This window comes from Pezoporus occidentalis, unplaced genomic scaffold, assembly GCF_034315485.1.
Source record: "Pezoporus occidentalis ecotype Australia unplaced genomic scaffold, CSIRO_AGI_Poc_V1 ctg36, whole genome shotgun sequence".
In the NCBI taxonomy this organism is placed as follows: Eukaryota; Metazoa; Chordata; class Aves; order Psittaciformes; family Psittacidae; genus Pezoporus; species Pezoporus occidentalis.
In genome coordinates, this window is record NW_026915591.1 from 1,385,109 (window position 1) to 1,410,458 (window position 25,350).

The following is a 25,350-nucleotide window of genomic DNA, read 5'->3' on the forward strand; positions in this document are numbered from 1 at the left end:
GGTTGGAAAGGACCTTAAGATCATCTAGTTCCAATCCCCCTGCCATGGGCAGGGACACCTCACACTAGACTATGTCGTCCAAGGCTCTGTCCAACCCAGCCTTGAACACCACCAGGGATGGAACATTTACCACTTCTTTAGGCAACCTGTGCCAGTGCCTCACCACCCTCACAGTAAAGAATTTCTTCCTTGTATCTAACCTGAATTTCCCCTGTTTAAATTTAAACCCGTTACCCCTTGTCCTATTGCTACAGACCCTGATGAAGAGTCCATCTCTGGCATCTTTGTAGGTCCCCTTCAGATACTGGAAGGCTGCTATGAGGTCTCCACGCAGCCTTCTCTTCTCCAGGTTGAACAGCCCCAACTTTCTCAGCCTGTCTTCATACGGGAGGTGCTCCAGTCCCCTGATCATCCTCGTGGCCCTCCTCTGGACTTGCTCCAACAGCTCCATGTCCTTTTTGTGTTGAGGACATCAGAACTGCACACAATGATCCAAGTGGGGTCACACGAGAGGAGAGCAGAGGGGAAGGCTAACCTCTCCTTCGACCTGCTGGTCACGCTTCTTTTGATGCAGCCCAGTATATAGATCCAGCAGGTCTAGCTGGAGTGATTAAGACAACTCCTATCTATCAATTCTGCTCCTCTGCAGGAGGCCCTGGCCCCCAGAACAGGTCTTACACAAACACCTGTGTTTGTGGAGCTAGCTTCCATACAAAAATCCAGCAGCTTTGCTTAGTTTAGTCCTACTTCCCTCGCAGCTTTAAGCTAAGCTACGGTTTTCATACTGAAGTGGTCAAGGGGAGCACACACAATGTCCTGCCACATCTCTGGGAGCAGCAAGCTCTGGCAGAGAGGTGATGTGTTCACAGCAGAAACATCTAAGGCAGTTGAACCTCTGCTTACAGTTATTACTTGCTGCTTCACACTCTACACTGATTGAGAGAAAAGTAAGGTTTTTTTAAAAAAACAGGTTTGGTTACTATATGTTTTGGATTGTGTGCTGGTGACTCAATGCCCTATCATGCGTGCCAAGGGAAACGTGGATAATCTCAGACCTCTGCACTTTAAAAAGTAGAAGTCTAGAAAGAGAGAAAGGATCCTTTATATGCAGCATTCTCATTATGCTCTGTAAGAAAGTAGCTTCTCAACCACTGTAGTTTCAACAACTCCAGGGTAGCAGTAGCCCAGGAAGCCTCCTGTTCAGGAGTAATTATTTTTGTTAGACAGAACATCCAGTTATTATCCAAAATGCAGTCTGGCCAGGGCACCAGCATTTCTTTGTCTTTGCATCTCTTCACACTTGTGCAAAATGTGCCATGAAGTTATTTAAAGAGTGAACCAACTCAAGAATTTGGGTTTATGTCCTCATGAAAACAAAGATTCAACACATCCAAGGAAGAGAGCATATTCACTAAATTACCGAGATTTTAGGGAGAAAATCTGATAGATTACCTTTGTGCTGCTTCTTCAGATTCCAAGGAGAGTAGAACTTTTGCTGTGATAGAATTACATGTCTGCTGACTTATGGAAATCTCAGTTTGCAGCATCTGAAAATACCATAAAAACGAGTTTTATCTATTCATTGAACAACTTTCGCTGTGAAAGCTGCTTCTGCTTCTCTAGAGGGGCAGCTTTTATTTAATTTTAAATGCTGAAAGCTCTATTATTTTCAAGAGCTAGCATCAAATGCATCCTAAAAAATTCCACACTTTCTGGATAACAGGAGGAATTTGCACATATGCAATAGCAGAACCCACCACGAGCTGCGTAAGTAATCTGATACCTAAAGTTTACTGGACTCATTCAGGAGAAATGCAATCTAGACAGAAATCCATAGAAAAGGTGTTAAAAAAGCTACCTATAAGGGTGAATTTACTCTTTATCACAACAAGTATAAGTTTATTCTAGAAATCAATGACTGAATTGATCAGGAGAGTCTAAGTAAAAGAGAGAAAATAACTTTCTGTAGACCCTAATGAGTATCACTAACATCACTTAATACCCCATGGAATTAGCGACAGCACTTTGGGTAGTGTTAAGCTATGCTCCACTGCAGCAGCACAAAGCTCACCCTAACTGTTCATGATGTTTACCATTTACCACTTGGTTTTACTTTATTTATTTTCTGTATTTTGGTTGCTTTCCCACCCTCCCACCAATAGGACAAAGTCTGTAGACAGACACTTTGCTCAGAATTACATCCACATGCTACCACTAGCATGCAGCGTACCTTCTCCTCCGAATGGATAGTATCATACGCGTGTGAAACACTAACAACTAGCAAGTGTTTAGGAAAATGCCAGAGAAAACAGATTTCCACCAAAATCTGACAACTGGTCAAAATGGAAATATACTGTGAAAACATTTTGTTTTAAGTGCAGTTCTTCCAGAAACTGTTAAGGTTCCTGCCAGATTGCCAACAAACTGCCTAGCTAGTTGCCACAGGCTTCAGTGCCCTTGGACAGGCAGACAGGCAAGCAACCTCACAGTTGGAGAAATCTAGGACTTCCGTGACACAGCACTTGAGGATGCAGTCCTAAAGGTCTAATTGCTGCAAAAAAAGGAGCCATCCATTTTGAAAAAAGATTTTCACATTTCAAAGTTTTCCTCTCAATAAGTACAAGGCCACATTTCAAGAGCGACATGCTCTGTAAAACTCTGCCCAAGTCTAATTTCAAAAGGTGTAGCATTTTTAGCTATTTCCCCCCAAGATGCTTCCATTTTTGGAGTTAGCTTTACCTCATACACTCTTTGTTGCTCTTGCAGTTCTTCAAACCGTACTGGAATATTTGTTTTTGAGGTCTCTTTCATTTTTCCTAGGAATTTCATCCAGTTTTCACATTTCTGAAAGAACTTTTCATCATTTTCAGTTTCCATGCTGTAAAACAAAAGAAATAATCAGAAACTATTGTGTTGTGGTTGTTTTTCTGCCTATGCTTGCATATGGTCTAACATGGGACTTGGTAATAATAACATGGTGGGGTTTTGCTTGGCACTTTGCTACCTTCTTCACCTATGAATATCCAGATTTTTGCTCCAAGTGATTTGGAATACACATAGCTACTGAAAGGGCAAGAGTTCAAGCTTGGAAAGCTCCTGAGAAAGTTAAGAACACATTGTAAGACTTCCCATGCTTTAATTTGGTTTTGATTATTCTCACAGAAATGGTTAGTGGTGATTTTGTGTTTGCATTTCGGACCTGCAGTATTCCAGAGCAGCTGATGTTTTCTGACTCCACTGCCAAATCAGGTTCTGCATTTTCTTCAGGATGAAGTCACTGAGTGGCAACCTAATGCTTGCTTCATTCAAACTCTCTATGCTTGGAGAAAGCGCAGCAAGCTTCAGGGTGTGATTCTGGAAGTAAAAAAAAAAAAGCCAAATTAATTGCAAAAAATACTGCCTTTGGTGCATTTCAAACAAATACAGAAGCCTATTCTCTTCTGTAGGAAGCATCTAAATGCTATACATCCAAAGTGCTCAGCCAAACCCCAAGCTGTTTCTGTCTAACTTCAGCTATAGGAAACAAAAAATTCGCAATTCCCTTACACAATGTCCATTTTTCCAACAGTATTGAACAGATACTCAAGTGCTGGTACCCATATATTGGGGCCCCCAACATAAGAAGGAATTGGATCTGTAAGAATGAGACCAGAAGAGGCCATGAAGACGATCAGAGCGCTGGAGCACCTCTCCTGTGGAGACAGGCTGAGACAGTCGGGATTGTGCAGCCTGGAGAAGAAAAGGCTCTGAGGAGACCTTAGAGCAGGCTTCCAGTAATTATAGGGGCCTACAAGAAAGCTCAGAGGTCTTTTTTGCAAGAGCATGTAGTGAGATGACATGGGGGAACGGCTTTAAACTGAAAGAGGAAAGACTTGGATGAGATACTAGGAAGTAGTGAGGGTGGTGTGGCACTGGCACAGGTTGCCCAGAGAAGCTGTGGATTCCCCATCCCTAGCAGTGTTGAAGGCCAGGTTGGATGGGGCTTTGAGCAACCTGGTTTAGTGGAAGGTGTCCCTGCCCATGGCAGAGGGATGGAACTAGATGATCTTTAAGGCTCCTTCCAACCCAAACCAGTCTATGATTCTGTGATTGATTCTATGACCCTAAATTCAGGGCAACAGGTTAGCTCCACACCAAATCTGGGGAAAAGGATCTTCCATCAATCTCAAATCTATGTGATTTTCCTCCCCTCCATGCAGGTGTTTGGCCTGCAATGTGTATCTAGACTTTTTATGAACTTATATCACTGCTTTTTGTGTTTTGGATGAGATTATAGTTACTCTGATGGAAATGAGGTAACTATAATGCTTGGGACACAAAGAGTTTCTTGAAGTAGGCAACAGTTGATATCCTATAGGCTCTAAAATCCTGAGTACTATCTTTTTGTACTTGGCAATCTGAACATACCATGAGCAACTCTGAGTCGTCTGTTTCTCCCGCTAGACAGAGACTATCAAAGGCATCTATGCAATTATTGACATTGCTCTCCAGTGTTTCAAGGTGGTTGTTGAAATCCTCCAGTTGTAGAAGATTGAACTAGGGTAAATATTGCATATTTATGTTAATTATTATTTAATACACAGTATACAAAAATTTAATACACAGTATACAAAAAGGTGCAATAAGCAGTACAGTCAGGAAACCAAAAAGATGTTAAATCCGAATTCACCTGTATTTTTAACTCACTCACTGAACTCTTTCTTTTTGCACTGGATAAAACAAAAATCTAAGCCAAAGCAGAGGACAAGAAACCAAATCTCTAAATCCTGAGAGATTCATCTCTATCTGGAAGGAATAAGGGTACCTGTGATACCTTTTTGTAGCTTTGGGATGTTTGATTTTTTGTGAAATTGGAAAGCCAAAACTTAGCTTATCAGAGGGAAGAAACTTGTGAAAATGAGTTTCCTTTGAGGTACACACAGAGCATGTTCCCATGTGCCTACAGCCAAGGCTGTGTATCTTGCCTGCACTCTGTCAGGGGAAATAACTAGGGCTGGAATTCAACTTTTTTATTCCCTAGGTTGGTTTCTTTGGGTCAGGGAGAAGAGCACTGGGAAAGTTTCTTCTTTCTTGTAAAAATTATGCTCCACATCTCTTAGAACATCAAAGCAGCACGTTTCAATAAGGAATGAATGGTAGCTGATTTAATATTCAAAAAAAATACCTCAAATTCATGTAACTTCCTCTGTACTGTCTTTTCCAAATAGAACGGCCTCTGGAGTGGTTCCATCTTCTCCAATAGAAAGGCTTGTACAGCTACTCCAGCCTGCTGTTTTATCCTACCAGCCATCAAAGAAATCTGGTCACGGCACACTGTTATGTTTAGAAGGTCCTGCTGTAAATTCTGATGAGAGAAGGGGAAAGAAAAAAAAATGTCAGCAAATGAATCAGATCATCAGTCATGTGCCAATTTCATTTAGTATCTTTTTTTTTCTGTAACTGAGTTCTTTTTGTTGATCTCCTTTGGGAGCCGAATTCAGCTATGGTGAAAGTTTCAGTCTTTTACTGGGAGGATAATTGGAAGTGCATCCTTTGACTCTAGTGTTAGAAAAGGTGCAGTTCAAAGTTCAGTGAACACCAGAGACTTCAGGCAGTGGGATGCTACTACTACAGAGGAGATTATGGAGAGAAATCAGAATATTCTTCTCTATAGAATGAATATACACCAGCAGATGGATAAACTGGCCCGTGCTGCAGATGAGAAATGCTATCATGTTACAAACACATCAGTACTTTGGATCCCTTAGTGATAGAGGATTATGGATTTGGTTTTACTTGTTTGCCTCTACTACAGAAGTGATGCTATAAATTTAAACCCTAAAGACGGCACAAGAACAAAGATAAGTCATGTTGTACTTGTTCAATGTACTCTATCAATTTTTTTTTTTAACCTGGACAGCTGCATTTTACTTTTAGCTATGAAATCCCCTGGAATTTGCCACTGTATATTGTCTTTTCTGTGAGTACTGAACAAAGACTTCTGACTGATAGCCACTTTAAAAAAAAACCACAATAAATTCTGTGTATCCTACTCACACACACCAGGACAGGATCTATACTGTTAATGGCACTCTAATGGTTATGCCTTGCTTAGCACGTGCAAAACTCTTCCCAAAAAATTCCAGAAAATGTGATGCCTTTTTGCTGACATACTGATAAATTTATGTCACAGCCATTAACAGATCAGAAGAAAGTGAAAATGTTTTGGTCTAAACTTTGCTGCTGTCAGTTGTTTCTGACATAGAGAATTCATATATTTCTTCCTTTCTCATAATGTGAAGTTTCTTAATTGGCCACAAGCACAATGGGGTAACTTTGGACTCCCTCCAATGTGTGGCTAGAGGTGCATAAAGCATGATTAATCACTGCTCTGTCCTGAAACAGGATTATTGTATTTCTTTATTGCAGTGTGAGAACCTAATGACAGCTTTGCTGCCTGAGAGAGTGAACTATACCCTGTGGTCTCAGCATGAGATCTCATTTGCCTGAAGTCAGAAGCACTTAGAATAATCTAATAAGCTTAGAAATCTGTGAATTTATCAGACCAGGCTAAAAGAAAAAGTACCAAACCAAAATAAAGCCTATCTGAAGACTGCAGAAGACCTCAAAATAGTCTGGTGTTCTGGAAAACTGGTCTTTTTTCCCCAGTTCTAGTAGATATTCTCTCTCCTCTCAAGCAGTGCCCCATAAAGTAAATAATTTTTGTTTAATGATTCTTTCCACCACAGGTCTGATTCTTTGTATAGAGCAGAAAGGGGCAAAGATGGAAGACAATTGCTCCCTTCTCTCTCTTCCCATCCTATGTTAACTCTTGTTTTGTTTGGTCTCAGGATCTGGTCCAAGTATTTAAAGGAAATACAAAGTGCTTGTTACTGGAAAAAATCCACAGATTTTTTAGTTTTCCACTGCCTGGATTTGGGTGAGGAGGGGGAAGAAGGTATTCTTGCTCAAAAAAAAAATAAAGCCTGGTTTGTTCCAGGCAGCAAAAACATATTTATGTACCCTTAAATCCTGTATCCTCTTCATCAGGGTTTCTATCATGTTATCCTCAGGCATGTGAGCATCCAAGAGCTGAGTGCACTGCTCTCTGTGCTGTTGTAACTTGGCTGCCGCCTCCATGCATGAAGTATCAAAGGGCTCCAAAAGCTGCAGGGTCACTTGTGCTGCCCGCAGTTGATCTGTGATGTCTTCATTTACTGAGTTCCACCTGCCAACATATCAAAAGATAAGAGCACTTCTCTAGCAGATTCTCCTCCAGAGTATGATTTGGTGTAGGATTCCTGTGGGAGTTTCTTTGCATTCATACCCATGGGATTGAAAGCCCACTAACAGCACCATTTTGTGCTCTGATCCATCACAAAAAGGTAGCCTCAGTAATTCACCACTCAGGTACCCTTAGACAGGTGAGTTGTATTAATATGGATTTACAAATCAGACATGTTCAAGTTCTGCTTCAGCAACTTTTTTTTTTTTTTAAATACTAATAACTGGAGGTCTTTTCTGCACGCTTACCTAGTGTGTGCCTCCGTGCACTTCCGTTCAATAATCTCTGCAAAGGAGGGAGAGCACTTCTTCTTCAGGTTACTGGCAGCAGCCTGGAGCTTGGCCAAACATTCTTCATTGTTCTCAGATTCATCTTGAAGAGACTGCAAAATGGATTAGAGCAATTAGTTGTGGAGATGAACGACCTAAGTACAGTTTCCCTTAGAGTCTGGTAGGGATAGGGTAGCAATAATGCCACAGGTCTGCAGCATGGATCAAAATGTTTGTGAAAAATGTGACAATACCTGATCCTAAAAAGAGGTGAAATGGTTCAAGTTTAAAAAATATAAAATTGTTCAGGAGGTAATTTATTTGCTCTTACAGAAACCCCTCATTTAACAAACCCACAGCCTCGAACTGATTAAATTAATTCAGTGGAAACCAGAACAGTTTTTATTTTAGGCCACTGTTTCAGGAAAATTTCTACTGGCAATAAAGTTGACTTGACAAACCCTCTCCATGGCTGCATGAGGACCTGATGCTTCACACTGGGATGCCTTTCAGCACGGGCAGAAGACTAAAAACATCAAGGGATCTTTGCAATCCAAAATAGAGGCTTTGCAGGGAGACAGACTAGCAGCTGACCTGTACTTATTTCTTGAACCTTGGTACCTAACTTTCAATGAAGTTGAATTTATGCACAAAATATAGTAAGAAGTCTAAAAATAGTCCTCAGTATCACAGAATCGTTAGGGTTGGAAAGGACCTTAAGATGATCAAGTTCCACCCCCCCTGCCATAGGCAGGGACACCTCACACCCAAGGATCTCTGGAGGTAAAAGAAAAAAAATAATAAAACTCCACTGAATTTGCTCATATAAATTTTTCTATCTTTTTTTCAGTCGTGTTTGGGGCTTTTTTGTCTGTTTGTTTAAAGGCACAGGAAGAAAGTTATTTTTGGAAGTAAGACAACTTCAGTAGATTTACCTGAAGAGTTTTGATCTGCTTTTTCAAAGCTTCCAGTGACACCTCGGAAGGTTTACACTGGTCTATGCAATACAAATATCTTGTCGTCATCAGGCTGACTTCTTCATAAGCTTCCTCATATACACTCCACTGCTCCAGTATTGACTGCATTGAGGTCTTTAACTGTGCAACCTGCAAATGAGTCGCTCTTGTTACTCCTTCTTAAGTAGTCTTGACATATAAAACATCTTAAATTGACGTAAAATCTAAGATCAGTGCTCACTCCATGACAATCCAAAGAACTGGAGTATTTTCCTACTTGGTAAGGAACTGTGCAGGCTTCAAACCATGCATATTTCACGGAAACAGAAATTTAACCAAGGTTCAAAGGTAGCACTATTCTGTCAGCCAAAACTCCAGAAGAACCCAAAAAGTAAAAGATACTGACATAATGAACTGCTTATTTCTTCCTGTCAAAATCAACCTGACATGGGAAGAAGTTGAGAGCCTTAATATTCTTAGGAAGCATACAGTTTGATCCAGAGATCAAGTTTCCTTTTAGAGAAAATTTGAACAGAAATTGCTTTGTATGGAAGAAGACGCTACTACGATACTCTCTCTTATCCCATTGTGCTTTAACAATGTAGGCCCCTCTGAATCACAGTCTAGGAACTTCAGGATTCTCATATAAAACTAAATTATAGGTATCCACTTTCTTTATCTCTTTAATTGCTGCGCTTGTTGATATGGGGGCAAGCATGGTTTCCATTTGCCACATAGTCCTAGACACGGCAAACACAAAATCACAATCCTAATTCATCATTATTTGTTCTTTTTACCCTTCTCTATCTGGTAAGTATATAAGGCATATGATCACAGGATGGTTTGGGTTGGAAGGAACCTTTAAGATCATCTAGTTCCATCCCTCTGCCATGGGCAGGGACACCTTCCACTAAACCAGGTTGCTCAAAGCCCCATCCAACCTGGCCTTCAACACTGCTAGGGATGGGGAATCCACAGTTTCTCTGCGCAACCTGTGCTAGGTGCCTCACCGCCCTCACAGTAAAGAATTTCTTCCTAATATCTCATCTAAGTCTTTCCTCTTTCAGTTTAAAGCTATTCTCCCTTGTCCTGTCACTACATGCCCTTGCAAAAAAGATCTCTCCAGCTTTCTTGTAGGACCTTATAATTACTGGAAGCCTGCTCTAAGGTCTCCTCAGAGCCTTTTCTTCTCCAGGCTGCACAATCCCAACTGTCTCAGCCTGTCTCCACAGGAGAGGTGCTCCAGCGCTCTGATCCTCTTCATGGCTCTCCTCTGGACTAATTCTTACAGGTCCATAACCCTCTTTTGTTGGAGGCCCCAGAGCTGAATGCAGCATTCCAGGTGAGGTCTCACGAGGGCAGAGTAGATGGTGACAATCACCTCCCTTGACCCGCTGGTCACACTTCTTTTGATGCAGCCCAGTATATGGTTGGCTTTCTGGGCTATGAGTGCACATTGCTGCATCTTGATGAGCTTCTGGTCAACCAACAGCCCCAGGTCCTTCTCCTCAGAGCTGCTCTCAATCCATTCTCCACCTAGCCTCTTATTTGTACTTGGGATTTGCCTGACCCAGGTGCAGGACCTTGCACTTGGCCCTGCTGAAGCTTATCCTGGGTTAGATTCAATATTCATCTAGTTCAATATCTATTTTAAGTCATACCAGTACAAGATACTTTTAAGAGCATGAAAACCAGGCAAATGAACAAGCATAGGACCTGACAAAAATAGATGCTATATTTCAGTTCTTACTATGAATCCACATAATGGAAGATGAAAACTTTTCTACACCATAGTTCACCCTAAATATACTGCATAGATCATTGTATCCTAGTATCCAAGTTCCAGGCATGCATGTGTTGATGGATTAATCATCTGTGTTCGTATATGAATCATGGTATAGGTGGGAGGAATCTTTACTTGTTTTTTTGTAGGCTGCAGCTAATTACTGCCACACAAGGAAGATGGAAAGACATTATGCTCATGAAATGCCTGGGCCACAGACTCACAGTCTTGAGATCAACCTATGAACAATGCAATCAAGGTATCGCATCTCCTTAGACCTATGTCTGAAATCACATCCTGGCTGAGCTGAGAGCAGTCATCCATGGGAAGCAAGCAGTATGCAGTGTTTCACTGCACATGCAGACATTCTCTGCAGCAGATGGTTGTTTATTATCACAAATTTGCATCTAAACAAATGTACTTGTTATTATACCTTCTGTGCCTATCAATTAAATCTAGATTAAAAAGATCAGTTCCAAGTATAAAGAGAATATAACTACAAAGACAAACTGCTGGAGAGTCAATTTGCATGGGAAACCAATCTGCAAGACTCTCCCTGAAACAACTGGAAACTACATAGGATTTGAAGATAGCGAAACCCATCCAGTTGTGTTGACAAGAGAATAGCTGGAGGATGGAAAAGCTGCAGTGAGAATGGGGCAGGAGTAAGTACCTTCCACCAGTGTACTACAGGGGAGAAAGACCAGGGCATGAAAGAGAACCAGATCAAGTAAGAGAAAACAGGTTTCTGGTTCCAACTTGACAGAAAAATAGCAGTGCTGTTTTTTTTTATTTTTTATTTTATTAAACTGCAGATTATCTACTACTACTACTTCAAGATCAGACTTTCTCTCTGTTAATTTACATTATGGTAAAGACTTCAAAAGAAAATCTTAGGAAGGTTAAAAATAAGGAATACTTTGCATCTTTTTTGTACCAGCTCCTGCCATCCTATGAAGAATACTGGTAAGACTGGTGGTAAGAATATGCACTGGAGGAAAACTAAACTCAAACAAAGCTTTTATCTGGTTTACAAGTCTGTCCATTTCACACAGCTCAACTATGCTCAACATTCTCTCAACTACCCTGAGAGAATGAGCTTCTGGGTGTTGTTCTGCACTACTAACCAAAGCCAAATACTGTCTGAGCTCATGAAGAATTAAGGATTTAGTTGTGAGTTGATTTTCTAGCTTCTAAATGAAAAAAGAAAAAAAAAGGAAGAGTGGTACTTAGTTACCGGCTGGGTTTAAACCACAATAGTCCTTTTTTGCACCCAGCCTGGGGATCGAAGGGTTGAGATAATGACAGATTTGACCAGGGGGTGTCAAAACAAATTTGCTATAAGCATTCATTGTATTGTATTAATAGCCACCATTCACAATGTTGATTTATTTGCTCTTGTAGTTGTTGCACTTGGTCTCAGAGTTCTGTAACACCATAATTACAGCCTGCATTCCCCATTTTGGTGTTTACTGGCTTTGGTGCCTGAGCTAAGGTTCTTGTTTTATTGTGCTTTGTAATAGTGGCTTGTGATACGATAGAATCGCTGGTCATGAAACTTATCTGGTATGTGTTCTCACCATTTTCATCACCTCTATATTTTGGGAGCCATCTAACAGGAGCTATTAATAATTATACCTTTTGCCATTTCTCCTCGGAATGCCAACCAATGGAGGGTATCTCCCTCACCAGGTTATTTACAGCAGCATTTGAAAATTTTGACTATTCTTTCAGCATCTTGGGATCCTTAAACCAGCCTGGCCCTACCGCTAGGAATCAGTATGTTGTTGAATACAGTTCATATCTTGCTTAGGCTTAAACAGCTGTATGTGGGCTATTCCAACCTGCATGAGAAGCACTGCGGCTTGAAGGAGAAAAAGAGGAACTGAAGCTTCAGCGACAGCCACTGTGGCTGCTCAAATTCCAGTGACAAGGATTTTGGCTGCTTCAGCCCTTGCAACACACACTACAGAGCTACTCAAACTCCAGTGACAAGCACTGGAGCCATTTCAATCTCCACAACAGGCACTGTAACTACTCAAATTCTGATGACTAGTATCTGCTCAAACTCCAGCAGCATCAATTGCAGTTATTTTTATCCCCTTGACAAGCACTGCAGCCACTCAAACCCCAGCAGCAAGTATGGTGGCTATTCAATCTTTGGTGACAAGCGCTGCAGCTGTTTTAGTTCCTGTGACCAGTACCTGCGACTACTCAAACCCCAACCACAAGCATGACAATGACCCAAACCTTGGCAATGAATAATACAACTGAACTAGAGAACCAGTCCATGTTTACTGGACTGTGTGGATCAGATGGCCTGGCACATCAGTCAGAAGGTGGCAAAAACATGTAGTGGAGGAAATCTGAATGCAAACAAAGCTTTTACCTGGTTTGTAAGGCTGTTCAGCACTACACTCAGCTCAGCTAATGTGACAGGCTGAGCTTCCGGGGCTTGTTCTGCACTACTATTCAAACCCAAACACTGTTTGAGCTCATCAAGAGTTCTGGATTTAGTTGCAAGTTGATCTTCTAGCTCCTAAATTAAAGAAGAAAATAAAAAATACATTAAAAAAAAAAAAAGGAAGAGAAATAAGATCTTTTGATGTGATCATAGAAAAACCTTCTGTGTGAAAAGCTTAAAAGCTTCTCTAAAACAAATGTTGTGTGATTCTTCAGCCATGCAACAAAACCACCATTTCGACTCTCATACAGAACAACTGTTTTACAGGAATTTGAAATGATAGTGACTGCTTCAGACAGTGTCCTGCAAGTAGAGCAAGAATCAGTCCATTTAGTATCAGCATGAGCACTGTACATCGTACTTGGGAAGGACATAATCAGGAGACAATTCCGCAGCCACCACGCAGGCCTCTGTACCTCTCCTACATGATGCCAAAGTTTTCCTGTTAATGCAGCTGAACGTTTTCTTGGGCAGGGTAGAATTCAGGTCTCGTCTGTTCCACCAGACAGATGTAAGACAGGAACTGATTTTCAATATGAGAGTCCCTGACATTCTAACTACTTCTAGACAATTATTTTCAGCTTGTCCTCCCAGGCGAGGAACTTCACTGAAATCAGTGGAAATGCCTGGGAGAATAACTTTCCCCCAACACAATCAACAAGTTTATAAACTAGTCTTAACATGCCAGGGAAATCTCAGCAGTAAGCTCTTCGCAATGTGAGTAAATATCCATACATGCAATGGGCTGTAAAATTTTCCTGTAACACTACACTTAAAGCCATGACTATTTCCCTTCCCCCTTCTTACTGTCCCTAAAACATTTTCAAATTTAGACCTAACTTTTATTGAGAAAATGAATTTTAATGAAACATTTTAGACACCTGCATGCTAGCAGTATACGTTTCTGGAAGCAGGTTAGTATTTTAGTCAGAGATACCCTGTGCCTTTCTTCCATTCTGGCCCCTCGATATATTTCAGAGTACTTCAGAGACACAAGTGTGTAACAGAGCACTCTGGGCAATAAAAGCAGCCCAAGAGAGAACCAACAAGATAGAGATGTAACCATGGCAATGGAAGAACAAACATTCCATGTTAAAAAAATAGAGAGGGAACACTGTAATCAATGAAAAGAGCAGACTGTCAGAGAAATAGGAGCCAATTATTAGTTGGCTCCACCTATACTAATTTTGAGGGAGCTGATGCCTAGTAAAACACAACAAAACCAAAGGACACCCAGATGCCTGAAGCTGGTGCAGACAGACTACATTCTGTGGCAAGAGTAGAGGGAGTTGCTATTTTTCCAAATGGGACTGTGTAGTTTTCCGACACTTTCACCACAGTTCTTCAAACTAATGGGATGGATAGCTTTTGCCATAGCTGTGCTGAACTGAGAACAACTTCCTTTGGAGACATCGCGGAATAAGATCTACAGTATTGCTGCACAACATTCCAAATACCACAGAACAACAGCAGACACATCTTCAATAGGAAGAAAAAAAACATAAAATAGCAATTCACATTAAAAGTGTGTTGTCGTTAAAGCCCAGCCAGTAAATCAGAACCACACAGCCACTCACTCACTCCCCCCCTTCCTCCCCCGCTCTCAGAGGGATGGGGAGGAGAATCAAAAGAATGTAACTCCCACGGGTTGAGATAAGAACAGTCCAGTAATTAAGGTATAACACAAATCACTACTGCTACCACCAATAATAATAAGATAAATAACAAGGGAAGAGAATACAACGGCTCTACACCTGCCAACTGATACTCAGCCCGACCCAAGCAGTGATCTAGGCCTTCTGGGTAACTGCCCCCAGTTTATATAGTGGGCATGACGTGCTGTGGTATGGAATACCTCTTTGGCTAGCTTGGGTCAGGTGACCTGTCTCTGCTTCCTCCCGGCTTCCCCTCCTCCCTGCCAGAGCATGAGACTCAGAAAGTCCTTGGTCAGAGTAAACATTACTTAGCAACAACTAAAATCATCGGTGTTATCAGTGTTGTTCCCAGGCTGAAAGTCAAAACCACAGCACTGCACCAGCTGCTAAGAGGGAGAAAAATGACTGCTACTGCTGAACCCAGGACAAAGTGGATCTGGCTCTTTATCACCTGAATCTAACATGCTTAATTAGAATTACACTGTAGCATTCTTCTAGAAAACACCAACTTCCTTAATATTTTTTCTGTTAAAATCTTTGCAGTTCTTTAGTCTGGATTCAAGAAAGCACTAAATGTTTTTACAATAACATCACATATACAAGGCTTTACCTTGCAATCATCTAATGTGTTCTGTGCAGAGATCAGACTTGCTGGAGTTTGTAAAGACCTCAGTCGCTCACTCTGAGCTTCCAGCCAATTGTGTAGATTCTGTGCTTTGTTCTCATTTTCAGTAATATCCTCCAAAACATCTTCCAGGTCTTGTATCTGAAAGTTACAGAACTATTTTAACTTACTTAAACCTAGAGGTGAGCAGAAACCGGGCTCCCCCTTCCATGACAAAATTTGAGATGACAGTATCTACATTGAAAGTACTATTAAGAGAAAACATTTTGAAAGGGAAAGTTGAAAAGTTTTACTGGCTTTTTAGGATCTGACCTTTTCCCTAGGAAGAAAACACAGCAGTGGGGGTTTTAGAGCTGGCAGCCTGTAGACCTGACAAGGTGGGGGACCCTAGGCTATGTGGACACATTCATATGAAGTCTGAAAACCTCATTCTTCCTCAAACCCAAAAGCAAGGGAGCTCAAGTCTCCTAACCTCAATCTTAGGCCTTGAGGACCTATTAAATCCTAGAATGCAGTTTCGTGAAAATGGTTAGAGAAGATAATTTCCCCTTCCAATTTGAATTTCATAATGGAAAGTTTCAATTGTGCAGGAACCAGATTTTCCACTTGAACATGTTTCTTGAAGGCTTTATGAGCCAGAAAAATTTGGGAATTTTCTGTTTGTTCAGCAGTCTTTGTAGCTGGATTCAGGGTGGGCAGCTTCTCCCAAAGCTGCCCAAAGCACAGCTTTCTCCCTGTACATTCAGGAGAGAAAAAGAGATGAGAAAAGGAATGTGCTGGTAAAAGGCTGCATTCCAGCAGCCTCATGCTTGCATTTTGGGATTCTAACCTTCCCTATATCACATGAGTCACACTAGCTTTTCTAGGCACTGGGGCACACAAGCAGTGGCATCTAATTCTGGATGAACGGATTATTTTGTAGCCTCACTACAATAATTCCGAGGCACTGCCTGAAACAGATTTTCTACTGAGAAAGATGATCTACAGTTAGTCTACATGTAGAATTTGTCTATAGCTGCTGCTCTAAAGCACTCCATTGGGAAAGCATATTTAATTACTTCACAAGGAGGACGCAGACAGACAGCAACCCATTTCCAGTGACCTAGCAGGGCTGGAGCAGGACTGGGAACTGATCCCTGCTGTGCCTTTTCCAGCACATATATCCCTATCTGAATACATCTGCCAACACTTCTTTCTTATTAATTACTTTTTTGGCAAATCCAACTGCTACAATAGGAAAATGGGTGATAGCTTAACTATATCCCTATTTCTTATTTGCATCATATGGCATGTAGAGGGGTTGTTTGCTTTTCTGGTGCTGTGTTTGCTGAGCAGGGCTTGACTGTTTGTACCAAGCAGTGTAGCACCTCTTCTTTCCACAAACCATCCAGTATTTTTTCCCATTAAGTTTTAAATGCCCCAAATTTCACAGCTCCCTAATTTTCCCCAATTGACAGATCTCACTAACAGGTTTCCTTGCAGACACTACCCTGAATTCCTCTTTTACACAGTTTTCTCAACATAGATCTTCTTTGTTGACATGTCACTGACTGCATTTTCTTCATATGAGGAATCTTATTTTTTCCACCTAATAGAATTAACTAGGGTAAACCCCAGACTGTCATGAAGAGCAGGTTTTGTCTATTTTTTGATCACGCGAGTTACAGGAGAGTTTACCCTCCCAGACCTTGCTGATGTTTAGATGCCTGCCCACTAGCTGATAGCTGATGTGCTACAAGGCCACTCCATAGGCTGCCATGCTGGACAGCATCATGGATAGACAGCAGAGAGCACAGGGAGCTTTACTGTGTTCAAAAGTGTTTTCAGACTCAGAGAGAAAGGCTGCTTGCACAATACAGAGCACTGGCAGAGGCAAGATGAGAGCTGTGAGAAAGAAAGCAGGAAGAACTCAGTCAAACCTTTCTGTTCAGAGATGCCTGCACTCTGTGCCACTGCAGGTTCATTTCTCCAAGATACTCTGCAAATTCTGTCCTTTCATATCTCTTGCTTTCCACATCACAAGTGCTCATCTGCAAGAGTGATTGGTTAACAAAATCTACTGTCCACTGTTTAACGTTCATTTCCATCATATATTCCTGGAGGGGGGAGGGAAGACACAAGAAAAAACAAAAACATAAAACAATCAGTTTGCCAGTTTTATTCTGATCAGTTCCACAGATGCTTCAAGTATAGTTATGGGACATTGATGGCTTATTCTGAACCATGGCCTAAAATATTTTTCTGAAAGACACCTGGCTGTAGGAATAATTCTCAACTTTTACATTCTTGTAGCTATTTCCATTCACTGGGAACTTTTGCAGAAAATCCCTACCATTATGTGATTAGCTCAAGGTAGGAACTAGTGCTGGAACAGTGAATAAACCTGCGGGTACAAGACCCAGTACTTTATCCATTGGACAATACCATCACACTGCCATGGGCCCAGATTACACTAAGATCGAGGCCTTCCCACACTCCCATGACTCACAGACAAGTGCAGAGAAGGGCTTATGCTCCTTTATCAAAATACCTGGTATCAGAATATCTGGGAGGAGAGTGTCCTCCAGTATGAGTGTACTTGCCCACAGAGATGAGTGAGAAACTACATGCAAAGTGAGAATATCATAAGGGAATGCCTTTTTATTTCAGGTCTTATAAGAGGGGAGGAAAGGGCTCCTTACTGTATCTAGTGGCACCTGGAGAAAAGCCACTAGGGAATACCACAGTAGAGGTACTGAAGCTGTAGCTGCTTCCCTGTAGGAATTTGTGACCCTGATCCCAGCTTTCTTCCCAGCACACGCATCCCCACATTGCTGACAAGTGCAGAAGACACACCAACAAACTGATGCCTAAATATCCAAAGGGTTAAAACCAGCACCTCATCTACATGTTCTAACTACCAAATTGAATTGATATAGACCAAAATATTATATAATGCTATACTAATGCACTCTGAAAGAAATTTTTATGTTGGCACTTGCCTTATGTGCAGTACCAACGTGCCTGTGAACTGCAGCTGATGAAACATAGTATTCAAAACCCCTGCTCTCTAGTTAAATGGATTGTGGTTATGGAGCTCCATTACAAGGTATTCCTTGTTGAAAAGACAGACTAAAATACAGCATAAACACAGAGTCTATCTTCCTAAGGAAGGAAAGCTTTCCTAGTGAACATGTTTTATAATCTAAATGTCAGAGAAGATAAGCGAGACAGATGGGACAGCATGAGATTATAGCACAGCAGGCAGTAGCTGTACTGCAGGGCTGGCAGTGTTTTGTGTGCCATGGACACAAAAGGTTTTTATAAAGGAAGATGTTAAGGCACCTTTCAAACTGTTTAAGGAACCCTCTTTACAGCAAGGTGAAGGATATCACTGTGCTTGCAGGCTGTTTTCATCCTTTCTACAGCCAAACACCTTGCAGAAGGCCTGGACTTACAGTTTCTCACTTACCTTGTACTTCTGAAGGAGGTTTCTGACTTGGACAGCACTCCACTGTGCATTTATTGGCTCCTTGTATTTCTGCTCAAATTCCTCATCATGCAGCCAGCTCATTAGGTCAACAACAGCTTCCATTGATGAACGCTTTTCCATCTGAAGCTGGGGAAGATCATATAATGAATCCTCTACACTCCGCTTGTTAGAAAAATCAAGGAAGATGACACCCATACTTTTAGAAAGGCTCGGGCAGTATAATTGCAATTACTGAGGTATGAACTTGAAAGTGAGCCCTGTACAGAGGGATATATGATGTAAGAAAAGGTTGAAAATTCAGAAATTCGAGGTAAAATTCTAACTGTCACAGACTTACACATTGAACTGTAAATATGATAGACATGTACAAAACAGCCCAGAAAGAACACAGCAATAATTAAACTGCAGTACAATACTGGGGATATTCTGACAGCAAGAAGACAGCTAATTAGGAAGGAGGTGTTTATGGAGCAGCCAACTGAATCCCACAAAAACATTTTAAAATAATTACTTAGCTTGAACTGAGAGATGTCAGCAGTTTCTCACCTGGTGAAGCTTTTCTTGGATGGCTGGGAGCTGTGTAATCAGTTCTCCCCATTCTTGCTCAATCTTTGCCAAAGATGACTTAATTGCTGCAGTATCACCTTGCTTCATGTGAAAGAGCTGGTTGGCAGTGCTCACCACAGATGACTTCAGGGAAGATTTTTCATCAATCTCCTTAGATAATGTCTGAGATGCACAGGAGAAATTTCAGAGGGTAAATTTTTATATATCTTTTTAAATAAAGAAGACAAACAAGTTCTTTAGTCAAAGGATGAGCTGCCTTAACAACCAGATTTTAGCAAGTTTGTAAAGTTCAGAAAACCTAAATTCAAAATGTTCTGGCAGCAGGCAAGGCCTTTTCTTGCCCACCTTGATACAAAGCTGAATTCCACCTTTTGCTCCACAGGGATTGGGAACACCATTTGGCAAACCATCTTCACAGACCTGGTCCCTAGTGAGGAACAGCCTTAGCGTTCACTACACCCACACTCCAGATTCAGTTGGTAAGTGGCCCATCAGCTGGGCTGAACTGCTGTATTTGGCATCAGGAGCAAGACAGAAATCATACTATTACATTGCAGGTGTTTAAGAGATCCTGCCTGGGCTGTGATGCCTTGCAGCTGAGTTCATTATGAGGACTCCATTACAATTTATGCACTCTACCTGGCCTCCCAGTCTGAAGGAAGGTCTTTGGTAGTTTCCCATCCTCATGGTTCTCACATGCAATGGGGTGGCTTTGGGACACACAGCCATTAATGCTATATTATGCGGGCAGCTTCTGGGTCATGGCAAACACAAAAACCACTGAAAAGGTCATTTTCACTGGAAGACACAATGTCTTATCTAAACCTGACAAGAGAAATTACTTACAAACAAGCTCTTGATGTTATTTCTGATGGTGACAGGATATTGTGCCACATTGAGAGACTCCTCCTTCAAAATAATCATTCTCTGCTGAGCAGAATCCAGCCATTTCATTAGTTCCTCTGAGTGTCTGTTGTAGCTACAAGCAGAAAACAAAGCACACAAACATGCATCTCCAAGCTGAGTCTAGGATACATTTCTCGCCCTCCAAGTTGTCCTCTCTGTTAGGAGGTGGGCTATCTGGCACCTATGCTGCTACATAACCCTACAGAATGGCTACAGGATGGATCAATGTGCAACACAACAGTCTGCTGGATGTACACAAAACTGTTCCCATCAGCTCTTTTCAGCTGGTCTGCTCTCCCTGAAATTCTCTTTCTGTATTCACCCAGCAGTTGCCAGGACAAGCTCACATGGCAGAAGAAAGCTTTGCTGGAGGTCAGAACCACCAGAAGAGATTGTGCACGCTGCAGATACAGTGTACAATACACAGCAGGGGTAAATACCAACAAACACTAGTATGCTCCATCCACACTATGGGTCCAGCCATCCTGAGCTCAGAGCACACAGACAAGGTATGCTTGGTACATCAGGTGGTGGACTGTGATATAGAGCCCCAAACTTTCTCCACCCGACTGCCAGGACTGCACTGACAGTTGGCTTGGGGCATGTGAAAACATTGGGTCTTTCCCCTTTGAAGAGCTTCAAAAGAAAAGCGTATCAGCCAGTATTCAATGTCTGCAAGGTGGATAGTGTACATGCACAGACTGACACATTACACCTTTCCATATGAATCAAGCCTAGCTTGCATTTGTAGCAGGCCAAAATGCTTAGGGTAGCGTGACTAGAGATTCTGTTAACACTTCCAACGTAAAAATTGCAGCACGATGCAGCTAACTCTCACCATTGCACTGACTTTGCAATGGCAGCAATTAAAACATTGATCTTACAAAGTAAGCAGGAAGTAAATGACTTGTCTACACAGTGAGAGATCAGCTGTCTAATCAGGAGCCACTGTTCTGATCACCACTGCTTTTGTGTTTTTGGTTTTGTTGTTTTTTTTTTCCATCATTTTTAGGTCAAAGGAGCTCTCATATTTATTAATTCACTGTCATATTTCAGAAAATAAATCAACAGGAGATCAGAAAATAATTTCTAGCTGACATCTCTAACTGCTTTCCTATACCCACCTGACCAAGAGTTTGAGTAACGTTTGAAGTCGGTGTAGTTCATGGCCAACTTTTTTGGTTAAAGATAACCATTGCTCTTCCAGCTTCCCAATCTGGTAGCTTATTTCTGGACAGCTCACAGCAGTCAGCAATTTCTTCCCTTCTTTCACCATCTGGTACAGCCTGGCATGCTTTTCATTAACATTGGTTTTGATTTGCTATGAGAATACAGAGGTTTACAAAACAATAATATTTTAAAAACTGAAAAAACAACTAGCAAAATATATCATTTGTTCTAACTTCTTAATCTCACATTTCCTCTATCATGCATTTTGTTTTCCAAACAGAAGGAACCCGTACTTCATTACATGCAAGAGGGACACAGCTTGTTTTGTTTCCTCTGAATAGATCAAGACAGAACTCGGCATAATTTCATACATTAGTAGAATGACTGTCTTATGATTTGATGGGCTTTTTTGATAAATTTAAACCTCAGGCAATGAACAAACACTCTCTACCACATCTGGTTGCACTGTCCAAACATATTACTGTCCTCAGCAGGAAGTTATGCCCTCCTGTTCTTAGAGGGCCTTCAGACTCTATCCTATTTTAAAAATGTCACCAGTCTTTTGAAGGAAGCTGTTGGTGTAATTATTGAATAATGGTGGCAGGGAGGAATGAAGAATTAACAGTGAAGACATTAAGTAAAGGAGTGGTCTGGTTTGCTTAGACAGGTGAAAAAAAGCAAAGCATCATTTTAACATTACTATGCTTCACTGCAAGGTCAAAATGAAAAAAGGGAAAAAAAGAAAAAACACCTTAGGAAGTAAATCAATTCCAGGTAAAAGGCAGAAAGTAGGAATTGCATGATTTGCCTCCAGGAATAAAGGGCTTCTACAATATTGTTAATAGGGATATTTCTCTCACAGGAACTAAGAATTAAGAATAAGGAAACTTTATTCTGCTGTGTCCTTGAAACTCTGAAGCTCAAGTGCTGGGACTCCTCCCCTTCCCCCCAGAAGACAGAAATCAGAACATTTCATTTTGAATTCTCAGGATTTTAAAAGTAGCTGATAAACCTGTAGACCTTCTGTTCAGAAGTAACTAGAAGTTCAGATATTTGAAGCTACTAGGTTGATTTCCCTCTTCCATAGGTTTTACATCATGGCATGAAAACCATTCCTGAGTTACAGAGAAGTAGCTCTGTTTTCACTCCAAGGCTCCCTGCTGTCCTTGGGATCCATGTAGCCATCACACCATTTTCTCCCAATTATTTGTATTTGAAGACCAAGTTCTAAAGTAGCTATAGTCATTATTCCCACTTAAATGAACTTGTAGCCCTTGGCTGAAATTAGCAGCCTGAACCCCTGCTACTTTTAAATGTAAATTTTCAGCTTGTATCCACCCACAGACAAGCACACAAAGGAAACAGTGCCCTGCAAACAATCTTCACCTCATATTCTAACTATTCTTTTTGCCAATTCTACAGATACATGAAGAAAACAAGTCAGAAAGATAGATGTATAAATACCTCCAGAAGTGCAATCCTTTCCATCAATCTTTCTTCTGTTTCATCAACCAAACTCACAGAAGGCAACGTAGAGGTAACTGCCTCCATCTCCTTACTCAAAACTAGGTATTCATCCTCAAATTCCATCCATCCCTAAAAAATACATTGTAGCATGAACATAGCACATATCTGTCTGCATTTTTGCCACACTAGACTGCTTATTCTATCATGAGCAGCTCTCGCTTTAATGAAACAGAACACAAAAAAAAGGTGAAGAATGATTTTAGCGCAGATGAATTATTTAATTTGCCAATATTTTTAACATTTCTTATTTTAAAGTGGTATGGTTACTTTTTTATTCTCTAAGGGTGCTTTAAGATCTATTTTACGTTTTATTTTAAAGTGGTGTTGGTAGGTTTGTGCCTTAAAGGACTCTTCTGTCAGTCCAGGCACTCAAAAATGACTAAGAAGTCATAAATTCCCACCCATGTCGGAGTAATGGTTTGAAATGTCCACTTTCAGAGGTTTTCAAGGAAAAAAGCCAGACACACAGAGAACAAGTAATAGACCTCTGCTGTCCAGTGGAGACATGAAAGGACAACTACTAGACTAAGAAATCACTGGTGCAGAAAGGGTTTCCCTAGATGCAACTCTTTTTCTTCCCTCCAGCCTCTACTCTGGGTTTCTTTTGACTCATTACCTTTAACAAGCTCTCTAAGTGTATACCGTACTGGCAGGCCTTCTGCTCCAGCAATGTGACTTCATTCACCATCTCTCTCCAAAATTCCTCTTTGTTTTGTAGGATGGAAGGACTCACTTTCTTTGAAAACGCTTGTATGAAAGCCATGTGGGTAACGAGGCTGCAGAAAAAGTCCTGAAAAAAACAAGTTTAAACTTGCTCTTTAAGAGAGACCACACACCCACAGCAGGAACATGAAGAAGACAGAGAAGACTCATCAAGAAGACCATCCAGTTTCAAGGTCTCTCATAGCTGGACTCAGGAGCTTTCTACCCAAATTCTGCATCACCCCTAGACGTGTAGTTACTGATCATTTTACATTTAGTCAGGAACCAGTGATGAGTTGCATACGCTAATCTCAGATATACATTTCTAAAGGAAAAGATTTACATTTATACCTTCAGCTCATATGAAATACGAACTATGAAATACACTGTATGAAGATGATGGTAGGGAATTTAACTATATCTAAATTCATAAGTTAGCATGAGGTAGTTATCACTGGATAGCCATTATTCAATTTGTTTCACCTGGATGCAAGATGACTCCAAGCACCAAAGGTATTAGCAGTTCTAGGGGTTAAGTAGTATGCAAGCCACAGTAATCCTCTGGGATAAGTATAAGGTAACAGCTTGCTTTATCTATGGTTCAGCTGAGCTCCTGAGAAATGTCTGAACAAAACATTTATCCCCACAAAAAAGTTTTGAGGGTTTAACTTCACACTCTTCAGTCAAGATCATCTTTACTAAGGACTAATGACCAAGTACCAAGAATTTTACTTAAGGACCCAGGCACAGGTTATGTGAACATCCTGCTAAGTCCTGATTACCAGGGGAGGGAAAATGGCTTTTGCACTTTTTTTTTGCTTTTGTAAAACAATGTATGTATATTTGGACTGCAGATATATTCTTTGCTTTCCTTTGTAAATGAATTCCTAACATTTTGCTTTGGACAATTAAGGGTTAATTTGCGAGAGACAAACACCATTCCTACCACTATGGAGTAGTGATTTGCAGTGCTTAGCATCCTGAAACAATTTTTAAGGAAGTTTGAGCTATGTGGACCACTTAAATCAAAGCACTGACATAACAGAGTCATCATCAAGTGACTAGCATTGGCCAGGCCTTCTTGCCAAACAGCAGGACAGTGAGGATGCAGGTGCATTCTCAGCCATCTCCCATCAAGCATGTAGCAGCTGAGTACAGGGACACAGGGCTGCCAAGGGGAGGATCTAAACTGTCCTCCATTTAGGAAAGGAGCTAAGGAGCTGTTATGATGTAAGTTTCTTCCATTCGATCATGATAGTGCAGAATGCTGAAAGCAAAAGAGCCCTCCCAATTGCTAGACAGCAACTTCAAGAACCTCACTATTGATTTATTACCAGTAATTAGGAGTACATGTGTTTTCCTCACACATCAATATCTTCTGAGGTAAGCCACAGTAGTATTAAACTGACAAAACTGAAATCCTGATCTTGATTAATCACCAAAACTGCAGTTGTAATAACAACCTCTCTTTCATATTTTATTGTGTCCTATTTTGATCTATGGAAAAACTCTGTTTTGCTTTCTGCATGTACTCCAGTCCCTCCCCTATGCTATAAGCTAGTTATTTTCTCCATAACACTGGAGAGAAATCAGTCAAAGAATATAGTGCTCCTGCTATGTTGATCTGAGCAGTGCTGTGATAAGCATCTTATACCTTGTGATCTTCCAGGTGAGACTGTAGAGCTGCTCTGCTTTTGATTAGCTGCTTTGGATCTTGCGCAATTTTCTCCTGTCCAATAGCTACCAGCTCTGCAAATCCATGCAGTAACTCCTCATACTGGCTTCTACTGATGGAAGTAGAGTTCAGCTCCTCATACTTTCTTTTCAGGATCCCCCACATGTCGTCCAAAACATCCTACAATGTAAACACAGTTTACTGATTTACGAAGGACAAAAACAGATTTTACAAACCTGCACATACATTCCCAGAATGCAAAATAATCATCAGCCTTTTGATGCTAAAAATATATTGTTTGGAAGATTAATCCTT

General features: G+C 41.0%; 1 protein-coding gene across 10 annotated transcripts in view; it reads right to left on the reverse strand.

Annotated features, from left to right (window-relative positions):
• SYNE2 (spectrin repeat containing nuclear envelope protein 2) overlaps positions 1-25,350 on the reverse strand; it is a 185,013-nt gene that overhangs the window by 38,449 nt on the left and 121,214 nt on the right. For all 10 annotated transcript variants that reach the window (XM_062630737.1, XM_062630735.1, XM_062630730.1 and 7 more), the window contains 18 exons: positions 25,015-25,215; positions 23,275-23,448; positions 22,596-22,727; positions 21,086-21,282; positions 19,902-20,034; positions 19,035-19,217; positions 18,468-18,614; positions 16,936-17,112; positions 15,002-15,157; positions 12,662-12,811; positions 8,469-8,639; positions 7,513-7,646; positions 7,003-7,207; positions 5,165-5,344; positions 4,408-4,536; positions 3,200-3,354; positions 2,740-2,878; positions 1,453-1,547 (listed from right to left, as the gene is read on the reverse strand). In XM_062630737.1, the coding sequence (XP_062486721.1) occupies positions 1,453-1,547; positions 2,740-2,878; positions 3,200-3,354; positions 4,408-4,536; positions 5,165-5,344; positions 7,003-7,207; positions 7,513-7,646; positions 8,469-8,639; positions 12,662-12,811; positions 15,002-15,157; positions 16,936-17,112; positions 18,468-18,614; positions 19,035-19,217; positions 19,902-20,034; positions 21,086-21,282; positions 22,596-22,727; positions 23,275-23,448; positions 25,015-25,215 (2,858 nt within the window). The remainder of the gene's footprint in view (positions 1-1,452; positions 1,548-2,739; positions 2,879-3,199; positions 3,355-4,407; positions 4,537-5,164; positions 5,345-7,002; positions 7,208-7,512; positions 7,647-8,468; positions 8,640-12,661; positions 12,812-15,001; positions 15,158-16,935; positions 17,113-18,467; positions 18,615-19,034; positions 19,218-19,901; positions 20,035-21,085; positions 21,283-22,595; positions 22,728-23,274; positions 23,449-25,014; positions 25,216-25,350) is intronic.